A 22,767-nucleotide genomic window follows, 5' to 3' on the forward strand; every position below is an offset into this window, starting at 1 on the left:
ACTTAAAATAACTAACAAGTCCCATATTTCAGATCTGACACTCATGCCTGGAGTTATCATTAGGGATTGATGCTATCACCAAAAGAAAACTTTCTTACTTTCTTACACAAGCAGTTTAAATGCTTACATTCTCTGGCAAGTGTTGATTTTGTTTCACTGTTTGTAGATATATTATAGATCCATATTTATATTTAAGAGCAATATAAACATTTCCAGAAAATGAGCAGGCGTGGGCTTTCTCCTTGGAGCAGACAGACGTGCTGGAGAGTTTCTGAGTACTTTAGCAACAAAGCTGTGATTTTATTATTATTGAATATATATTTTAGTATTTTAATATTTATGGGTATCCTTAATGGAAAAAGAGGGTGGATGAGGAGGAAAGAGCAAGATTGAAGGTCAGGTAGTTTTACCTGCTTTTTACCAGAACTGTTCTTGTTTTAATATGACTAAATTTGTTGAATTCGCTGTCCAGCATATCATCAGATATCTTGTATACGATATTAGAGATTTCTCATTACTTATGCTGGCAATCTACAGTATTTTGGGCTTCCTAGTGATGACATCAGACATCTCTTAAAGCTGTAGGTTTTGCCCTAAAGAAAAATAATCACAATACATCAGGGTGGAACAGTGTAAAACAAGGTTATTTAAATAATTGACATCACGATCAGTCACTTGATTTATAAAGAATAATTGATTTAAAGTAGGTTGAGGCTGTGTAAAACTAATTTGCAAATTTGGGCAATTGCAATTTCAGATTAAAATTTACAGTGAACTAAATTATAAATGTGATTTTAAAAAAATACTACTATTAGCTGGGTGACTTATTTGAATTTTACAAAACTGCCATGGCAAAAACCAAAATATTGCAGATTAAGATCCAGATTCCGCACACACTTAGCAGGTAATTTTACTCACATAAACAGTACCATTGACTTCAGTGGAACTAACTAGGTGCCTAAAGTTAAGCATGTGCATAAGTGTTTGCAGCATCTAGGGCTAAAATTATTTTTATTAAAAACTTATCTCTAAGTAGCATAAAAGCTTGGTCACTTCAAAACAAAATTGTGTCATGGTTAAAAACAAAGTTGTTTACCCTTTGGATACATTCACATTAGTGTGAATATTTTTATATACACAGGCCAACATTTTCAAAAAAAATAGGAGCCTGAAGTTGGGCACCTAAGTTCATAACTGAGATCCTAAGGGTGGGATTTTCAAAAGCAACAAGGGGCAGATGTGCAGAAGTATTTAGGCACCTAACCACCATTGAAATCTTCCTGTGAAAATGAAAATCAACGAGGCTTGGAATGGGAGTGGAAGGAGGGACAAAGGGAAACTTTAGGACTCTTCAGGCTTACATGAAGTCTCAGTAATTCAAATACATACTAACTGATTATTCCATTTGCCATAGGGAATATCACACCACACCCACCCACACTATATATATGCACTCCACGCCCCTCCACCCTACCCATGTATATAATAATTGACTATAATTTGCCATAGGGGATATATGGCTTGATGCACACATCAGTCCGAATAAGCACAAATGTGCATTATCCCAAATTTCTGTTATTTAGTAGTAAGCAGAACCATAACAAAAATAATCAATCAGTGCAGTTAATATTTGTGGAGATGGCGTGCACTGATAAAGAATGTACTGTGGCTACAATTGGGAATACTGTACATGCAGGCTAACGAATGAGCTCAAGCCCCAGTTTCCCCCCAGCTGTCCGCTCCTCCACACCCAATCTCAGTTTCCTTACCCAGATAGTCCTGTATCCCCTTCCTGTTGCAACTCCTTGTCCCCCGTTTCCTTGGCTAGCCAGTCCCAGTCTCCTCCCTTCCCCCAGCTCCTCACTGATCTCAGTGTCTCCACACCGCTAAGACAATGGGCTCCCATTTCTCCCTCCCCTTTTTTCTCACCCCCATTCTCCACCCCCTATGGCTCCTTGTCTTAGCCTCCTCTCCTCTCCCCCATCAGCTTCCAGTCCCAGCCTCCCTTCTCCCTCGGGCTTCAAGTCTACTTGCCGAACCAGTCCCTCTTCTCTCCAGATCCTAGTGTCCTGGGCCAACTAGTTCCAGTCTCTCTCCTCCAACTTTGAGTCACAGTTTCTCTCCCCATCCAGTTCTATCCCCACGAAACTTCTTGGCCTAATCTATTCTTTTCCCTTACGACTAATCTACCTTTTGTCCCCTTTTCATTCAAGTCAGATGGTTTTCTCCTCCACACTGCCTGGGTGCTGGCAGGGGGGACACTGAGAGCAGAGGAGAGAGAGGCTCTTGGTTCCCTACTGTCAGTTCCAGTGGCTGGCCGCACCCTGACCCACAGCAGCTGGGCACAGTCAATACAAGTTGTCCCCAGAGCATGGGGATGGGGCATGCTCAATCATTCTGTGTGGATTGCACATGCATAGTCTGCTCACGAATAGGAGCCGCGAGGGAATGGAGCAAACTCAGGAATCTTCAGAGATTTTAGTTGTTAAAATTGAAGAGGTCTACTGAGCATTTGCAAATTGCAATTATTCAAAGACTTATAATGTAGACAGATTTCACAGGGAGGGCAAAAGGCACATCCCTGACGCAAAGGCCAACTCCTGCCGAATAGCAAGTTTCTTCTTCAAACCATGAGGGCGCTACAGCATTTAATAAAAGACAAGGTCAACAGAATTTTTTAACATGGGCAAAACAATATATTTTCCCCCAGCCTTGATCTGGGAAATAGCTGAACCATTTTGGCTGAAATGTTCAAAAGCAAAAAACAAGAAAACAAGCCTGAGGCAGATAAGTTTGAATATTTTCAACCCAAACAGTTTAAAGTTTGGCAAACTTACAAGCAACTGAAAACAGAATCTTATAATGGAAGGAGTTGGGCAACCGTAGTAATAGGTAGGCTTCCACCCCTGCCTATAATATACTTATAAGTATTCAGCTTTCAGGAACACTACTGTTTTGTTCAAGTAAGAACCAAGTACTTGGTGCAGTATTGTTCTACAGAAGACATAGATACTGGGCGTAGCATTATTATGCAGAAGTGCACGCACAGGTATTCAATACAGTATTTTCATACTTCAGTAGGCCTACAAAGAGTTAGAGTAGAACTTTTATACACAGAAGAATACAAGGGAATTTGGCACAGAATTGTTCTATTCTGTAGCCTCATGCCTTCAGCACCTCTGAAAATCAGACAATAGGTCCCAGATTGACCACCCAAAATCTGAAGCACACCAGAATTAGGCTCCAGTCCTGCCAGCATTTATGCCAGTGGTCCTCAAACCTTTTACCTTGTGCCCCTCCTTACTCCTGCCTATGCCCCCTGCCACCCTCCCCCAGCTGGGGCTGGGAGCTGGCTCACAGTTGGGGCTGAGGACTGCAGCAGAGTGGCGGGACTTCCCTGCTTTCAGCCCCATGGCAGCAGGGGCTCCCACTTTGAGCCCCAGGACAGGGGGGCTTCCCTGCTTGGAGTCCTGGGGTGGCGAGGTCTCTCACGCCCCCAACAATGTTCCTCCACGCACACTTCGAAGACCTCTGCTTTATGCACTGCAATCACAGAGTACTCTCGTGCTTTAAATTAAGCATGTGAGTGATTGGAGGATGAGGCTACTATAGTGAGCACGTCTGAAAAGGTGTCTGCATGTAAGCATCTACATAACAATTCTCAACCAAATTCCCATATAAGTATGTCTGGACAAAACAATATATCCATGTTAGTATTTCTTATGTTTGACATAAAATGATAACATTGTTCATATATATTAAGTCAAAGACAATTGTATGTTCCACCGAAAGGAAAACTAACATCTTCACAGAGCCAACAATGGACAGTTTTTAAAGAGTTGACAGACACAGATAGTATTAGCAACTAAAGACTTGATCTTAACACTGGGATCTGGTAGAGCAGACCCTTGCACTTGTGCTGACTCCCAGTTAAGTTAAAGGAATACTGAACAGGTGCAGGGGTCTATGCTAGGAAATCCCCATGCAGGATCTGGTTCTAAGAATACTACACAAGTTACATTGTCTTGATACTGACTGGTGAAGAAGAAATTACTTATAATGTTAACTCAAGAACAGATAACAATAATCCAAAGAGGAAATTTAGAGTAGAAATTCTAAAGGTATTTTAGGCACCTAAATCACACCTAGTGGAATTTTCCCATTGAAATGAATGGGAGTTAGATGCTTTTGAAAATCCCAGTTGACATCTATCTGCAATTTATGGCACTTATATACCTTTAAAAATCTTGCCTTTAGGAATATTTTATTTCAGTAACACGAGTCTCTGCTGTAAGAAAACATTTCCAGAAAAATTACCTTACAATAATGAGCATAGTGAAGTCATGAATAATCATTTTGGCATATGAAAGACTGCATTGCTGTTTTCTAAAAGAGATGTAAAGGAGAATAATGCTGTAGTTTTCTTCAAATTCCACATGCATGCTAGCAATATACTGCTGCTGAGAATACACATTTCAAAGGGTGCTGCTAAAGACAATTTAACTAAAAAAGGCATAAAAACAAAATTCAGTATTTAAAAAAGAAAGCTTATGAAGCCAATGGGAATTCCATGCATAGAGTGGTTATAGAACTGATCTCTGCTTATTTGTCAAAGTGAAAACTGTGTGTGTGTGTGTGTTGTTTAAATCTAAGTCTGAGGATATTTTTCTTCCATTTGTCTTCAACAAAATCCATTTGTTATTGTCAATGTACTATAAACCAGGTCAGCACATCTGAATTAAATTAAAACTTCATTAGTGGCAATCAGTGTGAAATACACTTATGCCAGTCAAATTTAGGTTGATTTTTCCTAAATGCTGTTTTCAGTGTCTTGCATTTTTACACGTTTGTTTGTTTGCTTGTAGTACAGTGCTGTGGACACAAACCCTTTATCAATCTATGTTATGCAGCCCCTCTGGAACAGAATTGTAAAGGTAAGAATCTTATGGTTTATAGGAACTATCCAGTCATAATTCACTAGTTTGTTTTAATGTGCAGAAGGTAGATTACATTTTAAACAATAGATACTGATTTTAAAAAGCTGAAATTAAGTCTATAAAAACAAAAACAAAAAAACCCAAAACCCCACCACACCAGCGCTTATTGAATGGATAGACATATTTGAGATGGGTATGTTTAGATTTTTATGTATCTGTTACCAGTGTTGTAACTAGTGTTTGTCATCATTATAACAGAAAACATCAGTTACCATCACGTCCCTCATTATTGAATTTTTGGAGACACTGAAGGTTATCCTTCGTACAATTTATTTTTCCTACAGCATATGTTTTCTACCACCAACATCTCTTTATCTTTCTGTTGTGCATCTGAGTACAAACAAACACTGTCTAATATTCTCCCAAAGGGTACTTGCTCTAAGGAGATGGATATTTCTTTAACAAGCTGAAAATGGGAGCAGTTACCATGATCACTAAAAAGGTTGGGAAGTGCCATCACTTGGATGCAATGGCATCAACGGATTTCTTTTTTTTAATACAGCTGCTCACAATTAGATTTACTGCTACTGCGGTAAAAGTGTAGCTAATAACTCCCATATAACTCTGTACTTCTGTATTGATCTTCAGGGAAGTAATGGCATCTGTAGGCACCTGAGGCATATAAAAGGGGAATTTTTATAGTGGAGCAAACTTGAAAGCAGACATTGTATATAGATAAAGAAATGAATGTATTTGGCTGGTAATTTTTCTGCTCGTTCCATATTTGTTTAACAACACAGCCACTACTTATGCCTGATCCAGGAATGAAATCATAATCCCATATTTATGACCTCAGTGTTTTGTCATGAAAATGATTGTGATGTCACCAATTCAGCTCTGTGACTTCACCTCAGGATCAAATAAGAAGAGAAGATAGTATGCAAAGAAGCAATTTTAACATAATTAACTCTGGTAGTTGGCAGTTTAGGACCAGATGCTTCTGTCCCCTATCATGCTATGGAGGGAATCAATGGAATAGAAAAGCTCCCCTCCTCCCCCTGCTACTCCCTAAAAAAACCCAACATAAGGAGAGGAGCAGTGCCATCATCACATGTTTTCTATGCCCCAAAGCCTGAAGAAATTCCTTTGTACTGGCAGCATGTGATTATGACTCCATGGATATTCAGGGGCACACCAAGATGGAGGGAAAGAATGGGAACTGAGGAACAACTTCACTATATGGCCTCCACAGAAAGAAGGTTACATTCTGCAGCCTGTTACATGGGGCATAAAGGGACTTTGTCAAGTTAAAAATCAGATCAATATATATATATTTAAAATATCTTGGCCTGTCTTTCTAACACCACCTTAGTGTATTAGAATTTTCAAAACTTTGTCTACTTTTGACTGATCCTGTTTTTTGTTCACTGTAGACTGCATAGATTTTAAGGCTGGAAGGGACCATACTGACCATCATGATAATTTATTCTGACCTTTTACACAACACAAGCCACAGAACTTCACCCACCCCTCCAGCAGTAGGCCCATAACCTCTTGCTGGCTTGCTGAAGTTCTCAAATCATTATTTAAATACTTCAAGTTACAGAGAATCCACTACTTACTCTAGTTCAGACTAGCAAGTGACCCATGCCCCATTGTGCAAATGAAGGCAAAAAACAAAACAAAACCCCAGAGTCTCTGCCAGTCTGACAGAGATCAGTATGGTGATTAGTTAGACCCTGAGTGTGCAAGTGAGACACACCAGCTAGACACCTGAGAAAGAATTCTCTGTAGTAACTGAAAATCCTCCCCATATAATATCCCATCTCTGGCCGTTAGAGGTATTTGCTAGTAGCAGACGCAGATGGACCATATGCCATTGAAGGCAACCACATCATAAAGTTTAAAGTTATAAAGTTATCAAAGTCAATCTTGAAGCCAGTTACGTTTTTGCACCCAATACTCCCCTTGGAAGGCTGCTTCAGAACTTCATTCCTCCATTGATTAGAAACCTTCATCTAATTTCAAGCCTAAACTTATTGATGGCTGGTTTATATCCATTTATATCCCTTTATACTCAGGGATCTGTTCTGGGCCCGGTTCTGTTCAATATCTTCAATTATTTAGATAATGGCAGAGAGAGTGCACTTATAAAATTTGCGGACAATACCAAGCTGAGAGAGGTTGGAGGATAGGATTAAAATTCAGAGTGATCTGGACAAACTGGAGAAATGGTCTGAAGTAAATAGAATGAAATTCAATAAGGACAAAATGCAAAGTACTCCAGTTAGGAAGGAACAATCAACTGCACACATACAAAATGGGAATGACTGCCTAGGAAAGAGTACTGCTGAAAGGGATCAGGGGGTCATAGTGGATCACAATACCTGGATGTATTGGTTGATCTCAGGATGACTATAAACCGCAATGGTGTGGCCATTAAAAAGGCTAATGTAATCTTAGGTTACATTAGGTGAAGTATTGCCAGAAGAGATAGGTTAAATATGTCTCACCTGAGCCTTACAAGAACAGACTTAAGAAGCTTGGCTTGTTTAGCTTAACAAAAGAAAGGCTGAGGGGAGATATGATTGCTTGCTATAAATACATCAGAGGGCTAAACACCAGGGACAGAGAATAGTTATTTAAATTAAGGGCCACTATTGGCACAAGAACAAATCATAGAATTGTAGGACTGGAAGGGACCTCAAGAGGTCATCTTGTCTAGTCCCCAGCATTCAAGGCAGGACCAACCATTATCTAGACCATCCCTGACAGGTGTTTGTCTAACCTGCTCTTAAAAATCTCCAGTGATGGAGATTCCACAACCTCCCTAGGCAATTTATGCCAGTGCTTAACTACCCTGACAGTTAGGAAGTTTTTTCTAATGTCCAACCTAAACTGTCCTTGCGGTAGTTTAAGCCCATTGCTTCTTGTCCTATCCTTAGAAGTTAAGGAGAACAGTTTTTCTCCCTCCTCCTTGTAACAACCCTTTATGTACTTGAAAACTGTTATGTCGCCTCTCTACTGGAGCTAACCCCCAGAACCAGTAGACCAATAGATATGCTGCTCTGTTCAAAAACTTAGTTGGCCAACTAGGACTAGTGAGAACCAGATGAATATTTTAAACTAGAATTTCCAGTAGGGCACCATGACTGTTCATCTCTGAGTACTGAGAATAGGTTTGACTTCAGCTCCTCTCACTCATCCCTAAAAAATTTTACTCATCTGCTCACCATGGGGAGTAATTCCCCCAATGGCAAGTAAAATAATATTGTAATGGTAAGGATGGGTGAATAAATATTATCCTTAGCTGGTAAATTTTGCAAACCACCATTATTTATTCAGATTATTTATTTTTGTGTTTTGTATCCAGAGTAAATACAAGAACTGGGCTAGAAGCAATAATCTATCAAATAATAATGAACCCACATCTCACAGTACGACATTTGATTCTGATGTGACCAGAAAGGTACATCACAGTAGAGAGATGAATGAGAGGTTTAGGAATGTTATTAGAAATGAAACAAATTGCTTGAAATTTGTTCATTAAAAATTGGGTAATAAAAATGTGCCCCTGGAGGACTGAGAAATCTTTTTCCTCTTGGTTCAGCTATCCTATACAATTTGCTATACTTTCATACATGTACATACACAAGGTATGAATAACTTCTGTATGTTTTTTGAATCCATGAAACCAAAGAAACCCTGTTCACTATATTTCCCTCTCTTCCTCATCCCCTAGAGCAGTTTAAAAAAAAAAAAAAAACCCATCCAGAACCAGTCAAGTAAAGAACAAAGTGTGGTGTTCTATACAAAATTTATGACTATGGATGCTTAGGAATTAGGTCTAGCTTTTCATGTGTCAGTTTAACTCTATTTATGGCACATGTATCTGTGTATTCCAGAACATAAAGAAAAGCATCCACTTGTCATCTCACCCTACATTAATGCACATATTTTTACTTCATTATGAGAGACATGAAGAGAATCCAGCACTGAAGGAGAGAGAGCAAGAAAGATGCAGTCTGACCCCCAAAAGAGAAAGAAAACTACCTGATTGTAGCTGGTTTAAGCATGTATCTGAATATTAGCAGAGCAGCCAATATATCCATGTAGATAGGAGGTTCAACTGGGAGTTCTGAGCATTACTAGCTGGTGAGTGGAGTTATGCTCTTCCCTTTTGGCAGTGCATTTTTCTTAGGCATGGATTCGTGTCTGATAGTATCACTGTATGTTACTTTAATGTATTACACAATTTTTGGATATCATAAACCTTCTTGGTTAGACATCTATTCACTTTCCACTGATCCTCTTGAAAAAAAATCAAAGTTGGAGGAAGACTTTGGCTTCATGCCATGATTTTACAATGTGCTTGGAGCAGTTCTGTTATGTCTGTGTCCACTGCAGCACCTTCCCATAATGAGACAGTATGTAAAGAGGAGCCAAACTGCAGCATGTGCATGCAAGCCATCTTTATACCTTGAGGGAGGACTCTGTGCAGAACATTTATGTCCTGGGGGAGTAGAAAGAACTTTTTGCTATAGGGAGTTTGTTTTATTATAGGGGATACCTCTTTTAAAGTCCTGCTGTTTGGGGGGGGGGGTGTTACATCATATCTGAAAATGTATATTTATGAAAAAGAAGGGGTTGCAGAATTACAGTGTGGGAGTGGAGTTCTTTGGAAGATTTTTACAATGCTGCCTGGGTGCTGAGTTACAACACTATGGTGCTGCAGTCTTCTTGCATTTCCAGTGTATAAAAAGCATGATAAACTTTCACTGTAGTGCTTGGGAAAACAAGAATTATAATTAAATATCTATAATGTTTCATATAGAACATTTCTAAATTACATCATTTATAAAAATGTCACTAAAAGACTTAGGCAAAAAGACAATATTTAGAATACATTTTCTTGCGTATTTTCCAGACATTTGAAAAAACTTTTAAATAGTGAAATATTTGTTGACTTTGGATTTTAGAAACCCTTGATTTATGAACAACACATGCTTCTCTTTAGCTTCTACAAATGTTGAAACATGTTTTGTTAAAATATGGTTTCTTAATGTCAAATGTGATTTTTCTTTTAAATATTTTTTACAGATAGTGCCTCTGTGGATCGCTCCTAACTTGTTAACCGTCTCTGGATTTTTGATTATTTTAATTAATTATTTTCTATTATCTTTTTATGACTGGGACTACACTGCATCAGGTAATTATCCATTTGTTTTTTTACAACTGTAGAGCAACTCAAACCCAGTTCCTGCAGATACCTGCCTTCCTCTTCCCACGCAAAGCCCTATTGACTTCAGTGGGGATCCGTGTGGATGTAGGGGTCTGCCTGCCCACATCTCATTACAGGATCAGGGCTGTGAGTTGCAAAGGCCCACAGAAGGTCATTTAGTTCAACTTCTGCACTATGGGTTTGATCCTGCACACACTAAAGTCAATAATAAATCTCCCATTGACTTCAGTGGTTCAGCAGTAGTCACTGTAGCAGGATTCAAATGTCATAGTCTGTTCTTAAATAAGATAACCAAGAAGAAAAACCCAGGCCTTCCATAGATCTTTTTCATTTACCTCAGATACCCTAATTTCAAAGATCTGTGTCAGATCACTATTCATTTCCCTTTTTTTTTCTGATGTCAAAATAAGTGAGTTTCACCTCCAAATTCAAGTCTTTTTCTGGCCAAATACAAAACTATAGAAATGGTTTCAAAACACCTCCCTGCTCTCAGCTGATGAATTTAGAGCTACATTTTCTCAGGTCCAAATCCAAATTTCTCTCTGTAACGGATTGAATTACTACTACTACTCAACCTGATTTCAAGGAAGGCATCAACAATCACAATTTGTACTTTTCGCATGGGTCCGTAGACCAATTTGGGAAGAACAACAGTTACCACACTGACCACAGAGCCATTTGCCTGGGTTGTGTTAACTGAGCTGCAAGTTTTTTCTGTGCCTGGCGCTGTGCTTCCTGCTGCACAATAAGGTTCTTCTCAAAGTCATGGACACCCATTCTTGCAACATGGCACCATGCAACATGATCAGTCACCTGTTGCTCGAAGGTGAAATCAGCTTTTATGCAGATTTTGTTTTAGAGAATCTTTGAAGCGTTTCATCTGCCCTCCACACATATGGTTTCCAGAACTTAGTTCGGAATATAACATTTGCTTTGCTAGACAAGTCTCAGGTGTATGAATTACATGACTGCAATAGGCTGAATTACAAACCTCTTGGAGCCGAACACTGGGAAAGTTCAGAACTGTAACTGAACTCTGTGGCACAGGCCCATCTTTGGACAAAACTACAAGTATCCACGCCCCGCCCAGGTGATTCACACTATTAAATCTTTTCTTCTTCTTTAACCTGGATAATATAGAAAAGACCCAACCTTGATTCTGGAAACATTAGTTTTTTCCATGTCCTTAGTTGATTCCAGGAAGGTATTTCTCATGATCAGTGGTTCAAATGTGTATCAAGACAGTTTTGAAGAGAACCATACCTGCTGTGAATCTCTGTGCAAGGAAAAGGCGAAGAGGCATTAAATATCTGGGCTGAGCAAGTCACTTATTTGTTTAGCCTCATCCTTATGATTATCCACATTAAGTATTAGATATCTGAATTTTAATAAGTGCTGAAAGCAGCACACAGTATTCAACTCAGGCATTTTTGGTGGACCAAATTTTAATTTGACTGACACCCTGTGGAACCCCATTGAATTTGAAGATATTTGAGATGAACATGGATAAATAATGGCAAAATTTGAATTTATACCTGTAACCTGCAGGCTTACTGCTAATTTCACTTGGAAACAGTCTCCATCTTTTTCCTTATTGATAGACAATGCCTTGCAAAGTAACTGCTTTTTAGTGTATCAGCTCCATACATAGGATCAGTTAGAGTAGCCTTAATTTCCTGGACAGCTGTTTCCCATGTCACAGTGTGAAAATTTGCTACTGAGAGTGAGCAAGTGCCATCTTTGCTTTCAAAAGAGCAAACATGAGACTTGAATACAAGCACTTTAGAAATATTCCTTTAGATTTGGGCATCTCTCAGTCCAGCAAAGATATACCTTCCCCACTACTTACAGGTATTCTTTTGTATACCAGCCAGACTGTAAGAAAACTGAAAAGGTTTGCATATATGAACATTCATTGTTGGGACATCCCTCACTGGGTTATGTCTAATTTAGATTGCATGCTCTTTGGGGCAAGGACCTAAATGCTTTAAATAAACAAGGATGAAAAAATAGTATGTCTGTAGCCATCTTGTAGTTCTATCCAATTTATATTTTCCAGTTCAAATGTAAGACTATCAAGAACCACTGTGTCAAGCACCTTTCCAAAAACCAAGAGAAACTATGTCTACTATATCCCCTCTACTCTATGGGAAAAGTTTTCCTCTCATATCTGTACATTAAAGCTGCACAGATATCTCATTTATGTTACTAAGAACAATAATGCTTAAAATTCACACAGTGCATCGCACAAACATTAACTAATTAGTTGATGGGCAGCCTGCACGGAACCTGAATAAAGATTTTTGTCCTATTATTATTATTACTTTCATACAATGATGTAATCACTTCAGCTGCAAAAATCTATTGTATTTTTTCCACCTTTACAATATAAACCTACTTGTAAATACCCTGCGCCTCCATTATCTCACTGAATTCAATGAAGTGCAATCGATGTAGATTGCAGATGGGGCACTTTGCTTCCAATTCACAAAAATATCTTGCTTTAATTCTCTTTCACATAATGAGGATATGCACATACACATGTGTACATCTGCTAGAGCACACAACACTTTCAGGTAGATTTCATTAGTTATAACCACTGTTATTCCTCCCCACCCGTCCACTCATCCCCATATCTTGCAGGTGCCAGTCCCGGAATTGTTCCAACATGGGTATGGCTGTTTGGTGCTTGTACCACCTTTTGTGCTTATGCTTTAGGTAAAGTATGATAAGAGAACTTGTATAACTGATATCTACATATTGTTTTGTCCATTGTGTTGTAATTAAAACAGTAAAAGGTTGTGAATAAATTACTGGCCTATGCTGAAAGCACTGAAATATAGGTGTTTGATAATGTAATGAAAATGTTTAACGCCCAAAAGATGCATTTTTAAACCAAAATTCTGCAACTTTCCATATCAGCCTTAATAACTAGCTCATCTCCCTTACTGCAAAAAAATGTCTGCTTGCACTTGTATGACAACACCAACCATTTTATTGGGAAGTTGTCACTAAGTGCTGATATTGCTGTTGGTGATACTTGCTACTGTCCTTGGCTTTCTTAAAAAAAATAATTTCATTGTTACCATTGGGTGTATTTTTTGGCAGGGGAGGATGTTTCAGAATGGGACAGCTTTGTCTTACCTGTACATTTGCCCTTTCTTAAAAATGATTCCTAGACTCCAAGGCCAAAGAGGACCATTGTGATAATCTAGTCTGACCTCCTGTATAAGACACACCATAGAACTTCCCCAAAATAATTCCTAGAGAATATCTTGCAGAAAAATATCCAGTCTTGATTTTAAAATTTCCGGGTATGGGGAATCCATCACATTCCTTGGTAATTTTGTTCCAATGATTAATTACTTTCCCTCTTAAAAAATTATGCTTTATTACCAGTCTGAATTTGTCTAGCCTCAATTTCCAGCCACTGGATTGTGTTATGCCTTCTCCACTAGACTGAGGAGCCGCTTATTAAATATTTGTTCCACATAAGTACTTACAGACTGGAATCAAGTCTCTTCTTAACCATCTCTTTGCCAAGTTAAATAGATTCAGCTCTTTGAGTCTGTCATTGTACGGCACGTTTTCTAATCCTTTATTCATTCTCAAGGCTCTTCTGTGAACCCCCTCCAATTTATCAACAGCTTTCTTGACTTGTGGACACCAGAACTATACACGATGTTCCAACAGCAGTTGCACCAGTTCCAAACAGAGATAAAAGATCCTCTCTATTCCTGCTCAAGATTCCTCTGTTTGTGTATTCAAGAATTGCAGTAGCCCTTTTGTCTGCGGTGTTGCACTGAGAGCTCATGTTCAGTGGATTATTCACCACAGCCCCCAAATCCTTTTCAGAGTCACTGCTTCCCAGGATAGAGTCCCCCATCCTATAAATTTGGCCTAGTTCTTTGTTCCTAGCTGTATACATTTACATTTAGCCATATTAAAATGTATATTGTTTGCATTTGCCCAGCTTACCATGTGATCTAGATTGCTTTGAATGAGTGACCAGTCCTCTTCATTATTTACCACCAACTTCCCCACAATTTGTATGTTATTTGCAAGCCTTACCAATGATGAATTTATGTTTTCTTCCAGGTCATTAATATATTATGTAGCATAGGCCAAGAACTGACCTCTGTGGGACATCACTAGAAAGATACCCACTTGATGATGATTCCTCATTTAGAATTATATTTTGAAATCTATCAGTTAGCCAATTTTTAATTAAATTAATGTGTGCCATTAATTTTATATTGTTCTAAGTTTTTAATCACAATGTTGTGAGTTATCGAGTCAGATACCTTACAGAAGTATATTACATCCACATTATTACCTTTATCATCCAAAATTGCATTCTCATCAAAAAAGATATCCACTTAGTTTGACAGAAGCTATTTTCCATAAACCCATGTTGATAGGCATTAATTATATTGCCCTCCTTTAATTTTTTATTAACTGAATCCTGTATCAGTTGCTTTATTATCTTGCCCAGGATTGATGAAAGGCCAAAAAATATCCTAGTTATCTTCTTTATCCTTTTTAAATATTGAAATAACATTAACTTAGTTGCAATCTTCTGGAATTTTCTCAATGTTCCAAGAGTTCTTGAAGAACAGTATTAATGGTCCAGTGAGCTTCTCAGCCAGCTCTTTTACAACTCTGGGATGCAAGTTTTCAAGATCTGCTGATTTAAAAATGTCTCACTTTAGTAGTTGCTGTTTAACATCCTCCTGAGATAGTAGTGGAATGGAAATTGTGTTATGATATGACTATATCATCTGTTTTTTCCCAGATATAGAAAAGAAATATTTATTGAACACTTTTGCCTTTTCTGGATTAGAATTTATAATTATAGCATTTCCAGCTACTAATGGACTAATACCATTGTAAGGATTCTTTTTGTTCCTTGTATCCTTAAAAAACTTCTTATTGGCCTTAGGTCTGCTGGCCATAAATTTCTCTTTCTGCCCCTTTGTTTCCCTTGTCGATTTTCTACAATTCCTAGTTTCTGATTTATATTCATTACTATCAACTTCCCCTTTCTTCCATTTGTTTATATATATATATAGGTGCTTTTACTTCTGCTCTAAACCAGTTTTTTTTTTAATCAGTACCACTCTTTTCCTCAATTGTAGGATTGTAGCCTATTGGCCACCTACTAAAGTGTTCTTAAACAATTCTCAATTATCATTCACATTTTTCTGATTAGATTCTTCCAGTTGATTTGGCTCATAACTGTTTTCAACTTTGTGAAATTGACCCTTTTAAAACGCCAAGTATTTATCTCTCTGGTTTGCACTTTATTCTGCTTGCACATTATAAATATTATCAAGTCATGATCTCTTGAGTTGAGCCTAAGTTACCATTAATTTTTAATTCTGTGATCCGTTCCTTTTAAATCTGTGAAGCCAACATCTAATTTAGAATCTCCCATGTTGGATGCAACACTTTTTGAGTTAGGATATTGTCATTTTTAATACTTAGAAATTCCAAGGATGTTTTAGTACTGGGAGCATGAGACATCCTACCTACTTAGATCACTCAAAATGAAGTCCTGTATGATCACAGAGCTTTTTTTCCTACACATTATAGACAGGTGCATAAGGAGGTGATCATTCTGTTCCCTAGTGTAATTTGGTGGTCTGCAGAAGACACCAACTAATACTCCATCTTGTAATTTATCTGTTAGGAAATTGATCCATAAGCATTCAAGAACATTTTCTTCTGAGTTATCAATGAATTGGAAACAGGTAATGCCATTTTTGACAGAGTGCTGTTCCCCCTCCCCTTTTGTCAGCTCATTCCTCCCTAAATAGGTTATAACCATTGATTTTAACATTCCAGTTCTGTGAATCATCCTACCAGGTTTCTGTAATACCAACTACATCAAATTTATGCTCATAAATGAGCAATTCCAATTCCTCGTTTATTACCCAGGCTCCTACCATTAGCATATAGGCAACTAAAGAATTTCTTCTCTTCATGCCCTTTGTGTTCTTGATCAATTTTGTTCTCAACATCTCAGTTTTGCACTGAGTGCTCAGATCTACCCTCTTTTTATCTTACGCGTTTATTATTAGTTGAATGCCTCTAGCCAGGCTTTCCCCAAGAAGATTGCCCATGAATAGCTGACAATCCTGTCCACCTGCATACTAGAGATGATTCTTACGGAAAACTTTGGTGCTCAACCACTGACTCTACAAGAAGCTCCCAGGCACCTACAACTACAGAAACAACTTTCAAAACTAAGGAAATAAGACATAGAGCTGGAAAAAAGGGGAAATTAATTTAGGGTTCTTGTTTTGTCCTCCTAGCAGGCATTAATCTATTCTGCAACTCCCTTGATTCTTCAGTGTCTGACCAGAAAGACAATATGAGCATGACAGGTCTCGTCTGAAGTGCCTTTAGTGATGCAGTTTCATCTAGGATTGTCCCTCTTGCTGACTTCTGCTCATGGCAACATTCATCCTGTGTTCTGACCTTTCAGTTTCATATACAGTTTTAAAACCAGATTAGATTTGTGTGTCTCTGTGTTTAGGATGCCTCGGTATTTCTACTGTATTGCTGAAATTTATGCTAAGATTATATACTGACCAGGATTTCTGTAGCTCTATAGCACAATACAGGATTGGCCTGGTCATCTTTGGAAGTTGATGATCACTCAGTTTTGGCTTATAATCCTTACCAATCAATCAATCATCATCACTGTCAGCAGTGTTTATTTCATGACAATCATTCTTTGCATGAGACAAAAAAGCAGATCACATAAGCCTGGTCAGTTGGCTTCAAGATATTTAAGAACTCATGAAGCTATTTGAAGGAAACAGTCTCTTCCCAGTGTCCTGAATCAAGTTCCCCCTTGAATAACACCAAAAATTAACTGAAAATGTCTATAGATATGAACATAAGATATTGCTATGTATAAATCTGCAACTAGAGTTGACAATATATGATCGAGGTAAACATTCTTTATTCTTTTTAAAGGATTCTGCTAGAATACAGCCAACAAATAGGCATCTTAACCCTCCCAAGTGTTAAATAAATAAATAACATTCTCCCACACCCACTCCAAATATTGTCATGAGTATTTAACTCCAACACAGAGACTTTAACAACAACAAAAATCTTTCCACCAGAATTAAAGAAAGTAATAAAAAGATTAGTCTTTCTATGAATTAGTATCCAGTCCTAGTTGTTGGCCATGAATAATCAGGTTAGATTGGTAAAATTAGGTAGATCATAATTATTTAGGGTTATTTGTTCACCTCTGTTAGGAATGTTTTGGGTCTACAATGTTTTCACAGAAGATCAGGGAGGCCTTTGGGAGACAGGCGAATGAATGCAAGTGTCTATTTGCAAAGCTTGTGAGGGAGAAGGATTGTAACAGAAAAATATTTAGATGAGGGGAGAAGTAAATGCTTTAGGAGTAGAACTAAAGTTTTGGTGGAGCAGAACTCCATTTGTTCTTGGTATGAGTCCATGATTACATTTTCCCCATGTTATTACATACAGTAGCATGAAATCTATCTGAAAAAAAAAAAATTATTTTCATTTTTCTCCCCTCTCTCCCCCCCAGACTCTATAGATGGGAAGCATGCTCGAAGGACTCAGTCCAGTAGCCCTTTGGGGGAGTTATTTGACCATGGCCTGGATAGCTGGACTACCTCCCTCTTCATCCTCTCTTTTTTTTCTGTCTGCTCACGTGACAATGGGAGGACTGGGATTTCTGTATACACAATGTATATATCTTTAAGCATTGTCTTACTTAACTTCATGTTTTCACACTGGGAAAAATATAACACGGGAGTTCTCTTTCTTCCTTGGGGATATGATCTAAGCCAAGTGGTAAGCATTTATGATTCTTGTTTTTAAAACTATGTTACTGTTTTAAGAGCATTAAAGAAAAGAGAAAAATATTGCTCAGGGCAAATTAACTTGGCCAAGAATTTGAATAAGAAATAGCATGACTCTAGAAATACTGCAGAAATATTTGTGCACTTGGAGGACAGGGGCATGCTCAAACAAATCACCACCATTGTAGTTTCATTGCCTTATTGGAAAAATATGCCTGCAGCAAGTATAAAAATCAGATGCCATAAATGAGAATGTCATTTAGCTAGATTTGATTTGTGACATGCACTAAAACTATTATGTTATCTAAAACTGTAAGCATAGCAGTTACTTCACCAGCACAAGACTTTGGTGTGTGTATGAATTAGTACATATGCCATTTATTAAAATGCCATAATCATTGCTCTAAAACCCCCAGTGCTTTCACTTCCACTGGTCCATCACACCTTATATAAAATGCAGGGTTATAAATGACACTTTGTTTGCACAATGATCATACACTGTTCCCAAGTGATTTTACCCATGCAAAAATACAAAGTCATGTACCTTTACTTAGAATTCATTCTCCTTGATTGATTTCCCTAATCCTAACCAATGATCAGCTATCTTCTTCTGTTATCTTAATAACCCTGCCTCCAGGTGGAGCTCTTTCAGAAACCAGATGCTAGTCAGGCTCTTGATGACCAATCATATTGCCATCATGCTTTAGGGCTTCCCATAAAGGTTCATTCTATATGACAGGTACAGCTGGGTGAAGACTATCAAGTATTAAAACTCCGATTATTAATACTTAATAATAAATAATAATATATACTGATTGATATAATACTTACAGAAAGCTGGTCATCAGTGATCCAGTGTTGAAAATTCAGAGGGATGTCCCCGATTCATCAGGCTTTATTAGAGAGGAAACATTTATTACTGGTTAAAGCTCAGGACTGGGAACCAGTTGATCTGGATGGTACTTCTGGCTGTGCGACCATCTTCCCATGTGACTTTGGGCAAGTCACCAGCACTGTGCCTCAGTTTCCCCATCTGTAAAATAAAGATAAAACTTTCCTAATTCATAGTTGTGCTGTGAGGCTTAATTCAACAGTGTTTGTAAAGCGCTTTGATGAACTGAGGTGGAAAGTGCTAACAAAATGTAGACCACTCTTATTCCCATTTCCCCGTGACTTAATCCGCCAAGCACTGTATTTGCTTTTATGCCTCATTTCTAGTAACTTTTATAATGACCCACTCACAGTTAGAGTAATAAGCAAATAAACTTAAAGATCTGTAAATTACATGAAAAGATGCAAAGGGTGTTAAGGCAAATGCTATATATTAGGGCCCAGATACGCGAAGGTACTTAAGCATTGTGACCCCGACTGTCGTGGTGCTTAACTTTTGAGACTCTAGAAAAATCACAGGAGCAACACTACGATCCACAAAGCCTGACTAGGCACCTAGGCATCTAGACAATGAATGGGGAGAGAGAGGTGTATTAGAGTATGATCCACAAAGCTAGCCAATGAGAGATGTTGACAAGAAGGGTGTGCGGTAAGCTGTGCCCCTCTTACAGAGATAGGCACCTATGTATGGGCTGCAGGAAGGCACCTGTCTTTGCATGCAATCCGTGATCTAGGGGAATATAGGCCTAAATTGTGTGAAGGGCCTGAAGCAAAAGAGAGAAGACGGAGGCGCTTCCTTATAACCTTTAGCCTGGTGGATAGGGTACTCACCCCTTTGAACAGGGATCAGCCGCCTCTCAGGTGAGTGCCTTAACCACTACGCTAGAGAGTCATTCTAACTCTTTCACTGGCCCAATTCATATTTAATTATTCAGTTATTTAATTAAAGAGGAACAACTTCAATAGGCAAGACTGATTGAGCCCCACATCAGAATACTCCATAGCCCAATCACTCACTCACCTGAGAGATGGCTGATCCCTGTTCAAATCCCTTCTCATGGTCAGGAGGAAGGAGGATTTGAACCAGGGGTGTCCCACATCTTTGATGAGAACCCTATCCCCTCTCACCACAGCTGTTTTGGGTGAACTCACCTGAGGGGCCCTATCCCATAAGCAGTCTTCGAGCACACCCAGAGCCAAAAGCATAGGCGACTAGTGAATTTAGGGGCCTACAGGGTTAGGCAGCAGCTGAGCAGAGTTTTGTGGATCATAGTGGTGTCTAAAATCAGGACTGAAGTGCCTAAGTATCTTTGTGGATCAAACCCTCGGTGTCCTTACTCCAGAAAATACTACTTGTCTCTGAGGTAAAACTCGTTATGCACTGACTGAAGCTAGAGAATGGAGAGTCTGATCCGGTTCCTGTTATTAGCTCTGCTATTAATTCACTGTATTAAATTTAATGAAATTACTTAGGTCCCAATTCTGCCAGCCGTGCTCTGTACTTTAGTAGTACCTTTTTGTCAGCATAGTACCATTGTAACAAAAGGCATTTCTCACAGATAAAGGTGCTACACAAGGCAAATAAGAGTAGTAGAACCAGGCTTTTAATCTCTCTGTGCTTCAGTTTTTCCATCTGTAAAATGGAGGCAATACTTACCCATATTTGTAAATCACTTTGAGAACCTTAGATGAAAGGTTCTGTATAAGAGCAAGCACATCATTATTACCACCAACAGCACAGAAGAAGAGGACTCTAATTTAATTCAGTGGCAGTGTTACACCATTACACCAAGCCCTGAGATGATCCAGTCCTCCTTACCAATGTGCCTGCTTTTTAAATTGATGGTAGCCAATCACTCAGGGCCACATTTTCAACCTAGTGTGCAGGAAGTATATACAGTACTGAATATATTAAATAGAATTGTATAACAACAGTTGTGTAAGATCAATGAAAACTTAACCCTCATTGTGAAGTTCACAAAATGATGATAATCCAACTTTATTCTATGCAGTGGCAGACTATCCTCTGTAATTGCCTCTATCTTAATTGGAATATAAAACAGCTGTGATTCATCATGAAAAAAACTCATTATAAACAGAGAAATTATCGTAATTTATGCAGATCACTTTTATTTGCCACTGCATGACTCATCAGAATTAGTAATATAATTATAGAGTTTTGGTTGTAATTGGTGTTCCAATTAGCTTTGATTACAGCTAGCCATTCCTAGGAAGTCATGGTACATAAACTTGAAAATATGAGGTGTAACATTTCTGAAGGACATGTGATCAAAGACATCTATATTTATAGAATCCTAGAAATGTAGGGCTGGAAGGGACTTTGATAAGTCATCAAGTCCAGCCCCCTGCTCTGAGGCAGGACCAAGTAAACTTAGACCATCCCTGACAGATGTTTCCAACCTGTATTTAAAAGTCTCCTACAATGAGGATTTTATAGTCTCCCTTGGAAGCCTATTACAGACACTAACTACCCTTCATTTAATCAATTTCCCCTCCCCTTTTTCTTGTTAATTGAAGAAAACAATCCGATATCAAGAAGGATGCTGCCTTAATGATGTTTGTTTCCCCAGTAAACACAAAAAAGCAACTAGTCCTTTGCAGATTCAAAAAGACAGCGAGAAGAGGGGCCTCCTTACATTACACTGGTGCAAGACACAGTTTTAGTCCCAGTGCACAAGGATTCAAGTAAACAGTGGTATTAGAAACCCCGTAAGGAGAGGGGTGAAGGAAGGGCAGTGGTTAGAATTGGTTTTAAAATGCCACTTACTTTTCACAGGAAATTTCTATAGATTTAAAGTTTTCCTTTTATTTGTAATTTCTTGTGGAAATTTTTGAATGTTTGAATAAAAGAAAAAAAAATTTTCAAAAAATATATTTAAAAAGTTATTGGAAAATGTTACTTAAAAAGTGAACATCTGCTCCATCAGTTTATACTGAAAAATGGTTGGCTTCTGGTTTTTGGATGACAAAATGGGAAATTTCAATCAAAATAAGTTTATTTTGGTCAAAAAAAGTTATAATTAAAAAAAAAAGTGTTTTGGACCAGCTCTAGCCATGACTCTGATGCTGCTCTAAGCCAGCTCCGAAGCGGGAGCACAGAATTTATTGCTTCTTATTGGGCTGGTTCACACTTACCGCGCGATTCAGCGGCAGTCGATGGGAGTTACGTAAACTACGCAGAGTAGTTTGTGTAACTGACGTGGACTGCTCTGCTTCCCTTCTGCGTGCTGTTTACACTGCGCTGTTCCCGTGGATGCTACTTGAGGGGGTAGACTTACTCAGTCGACTTCCTGATCAATTGAGCGGGTCTCACTGACCGCTCAGTCGATCCTGAAAGATCGATCTGGCGGCAGCGATTTTGCCGCCGTCAGTATAGACGTAGGTGTAGGTAGTCCCGGAGACTTTATGCTTATCTCAAGCATGATGGGAGATTTTTCTTTAATTAAATAAAATGGTAGGTTCAATCCCACCAGATAGATTATAAATTTTGGTAATAGCAGTGCTAGAACTCGAGTGATTTACATGGATACACTGTGTCCTTGTTTCTCACTCACTATTGCTAGTAGAAGAGATGAAACAAGGTTAAAAAAAATTAAAAAAAAATAAACAGCAGTTGTGAGGGAGCATATAACCCTCTCAGTATTTGCAATGGATCACCAGAAATGCCCAGATAGTATGTATTCATTGAAAAGATGGTAGCGGTATTACTAGTACAACACCAGGAATTGAACTGGTATAGCTATTTCAGATTAAAAAAAAAAAAAACCACACCTATAATCCAAATAGTTATACCAGTAAAAAAAAATCTGTACAGGCCCTA

At 38.4% G+C, this 22,767-nt stretch overlaps 1 protein-coding gene across 1 annotated transcript in view; it reads left to right on the forward strand.

Moving 5' to 3' along the window:
- Positions 1-22,767, forward strand: part of LOC137156873 (ethanolaminephosphotransferase 1-like) — a 68,303-nt gene that overhangs the window by 11,941 nt on the left and 33,595 nt on the right. The window contains exons 2-5 of the mRNA XM_067553880.1: positions 4,866-4,934; positions 10,038-10,146; positions 12,823-12,897; positions 17,759-18,027. Coding sequence (XP_067409981.1) covers positions 4,866-4,934; positions 10,038-10,146; positions 12,823-12,897; positions 17,759-18,027 — 522 coding nt within the window. The remainder of the gene's footprint in view (positions 1-4,865; positions 4,935-10,037; positions 10,147-12,822; positions 12,898-17,758; positions 18,028-22,767) is intronic.

The sequence above is a fragment of the Emydura macquarii genome, unplaced genomic scaffold (assembly GCF_026122565.2).
Source record: "Emydura macquarii macquarii isolate MOO-44397 ecotype Brisbane River unplaced genomic scaffold, CSIRO-AGI_Emac_v2 contig_1477, whole genome shotgun sequence".
Taxonomy (NCBI): domain Eukaryota; kingdom Metazoa; phylum Chordata; order Testudines; family Chelidae; genus Emydura; species Emydura macquarii.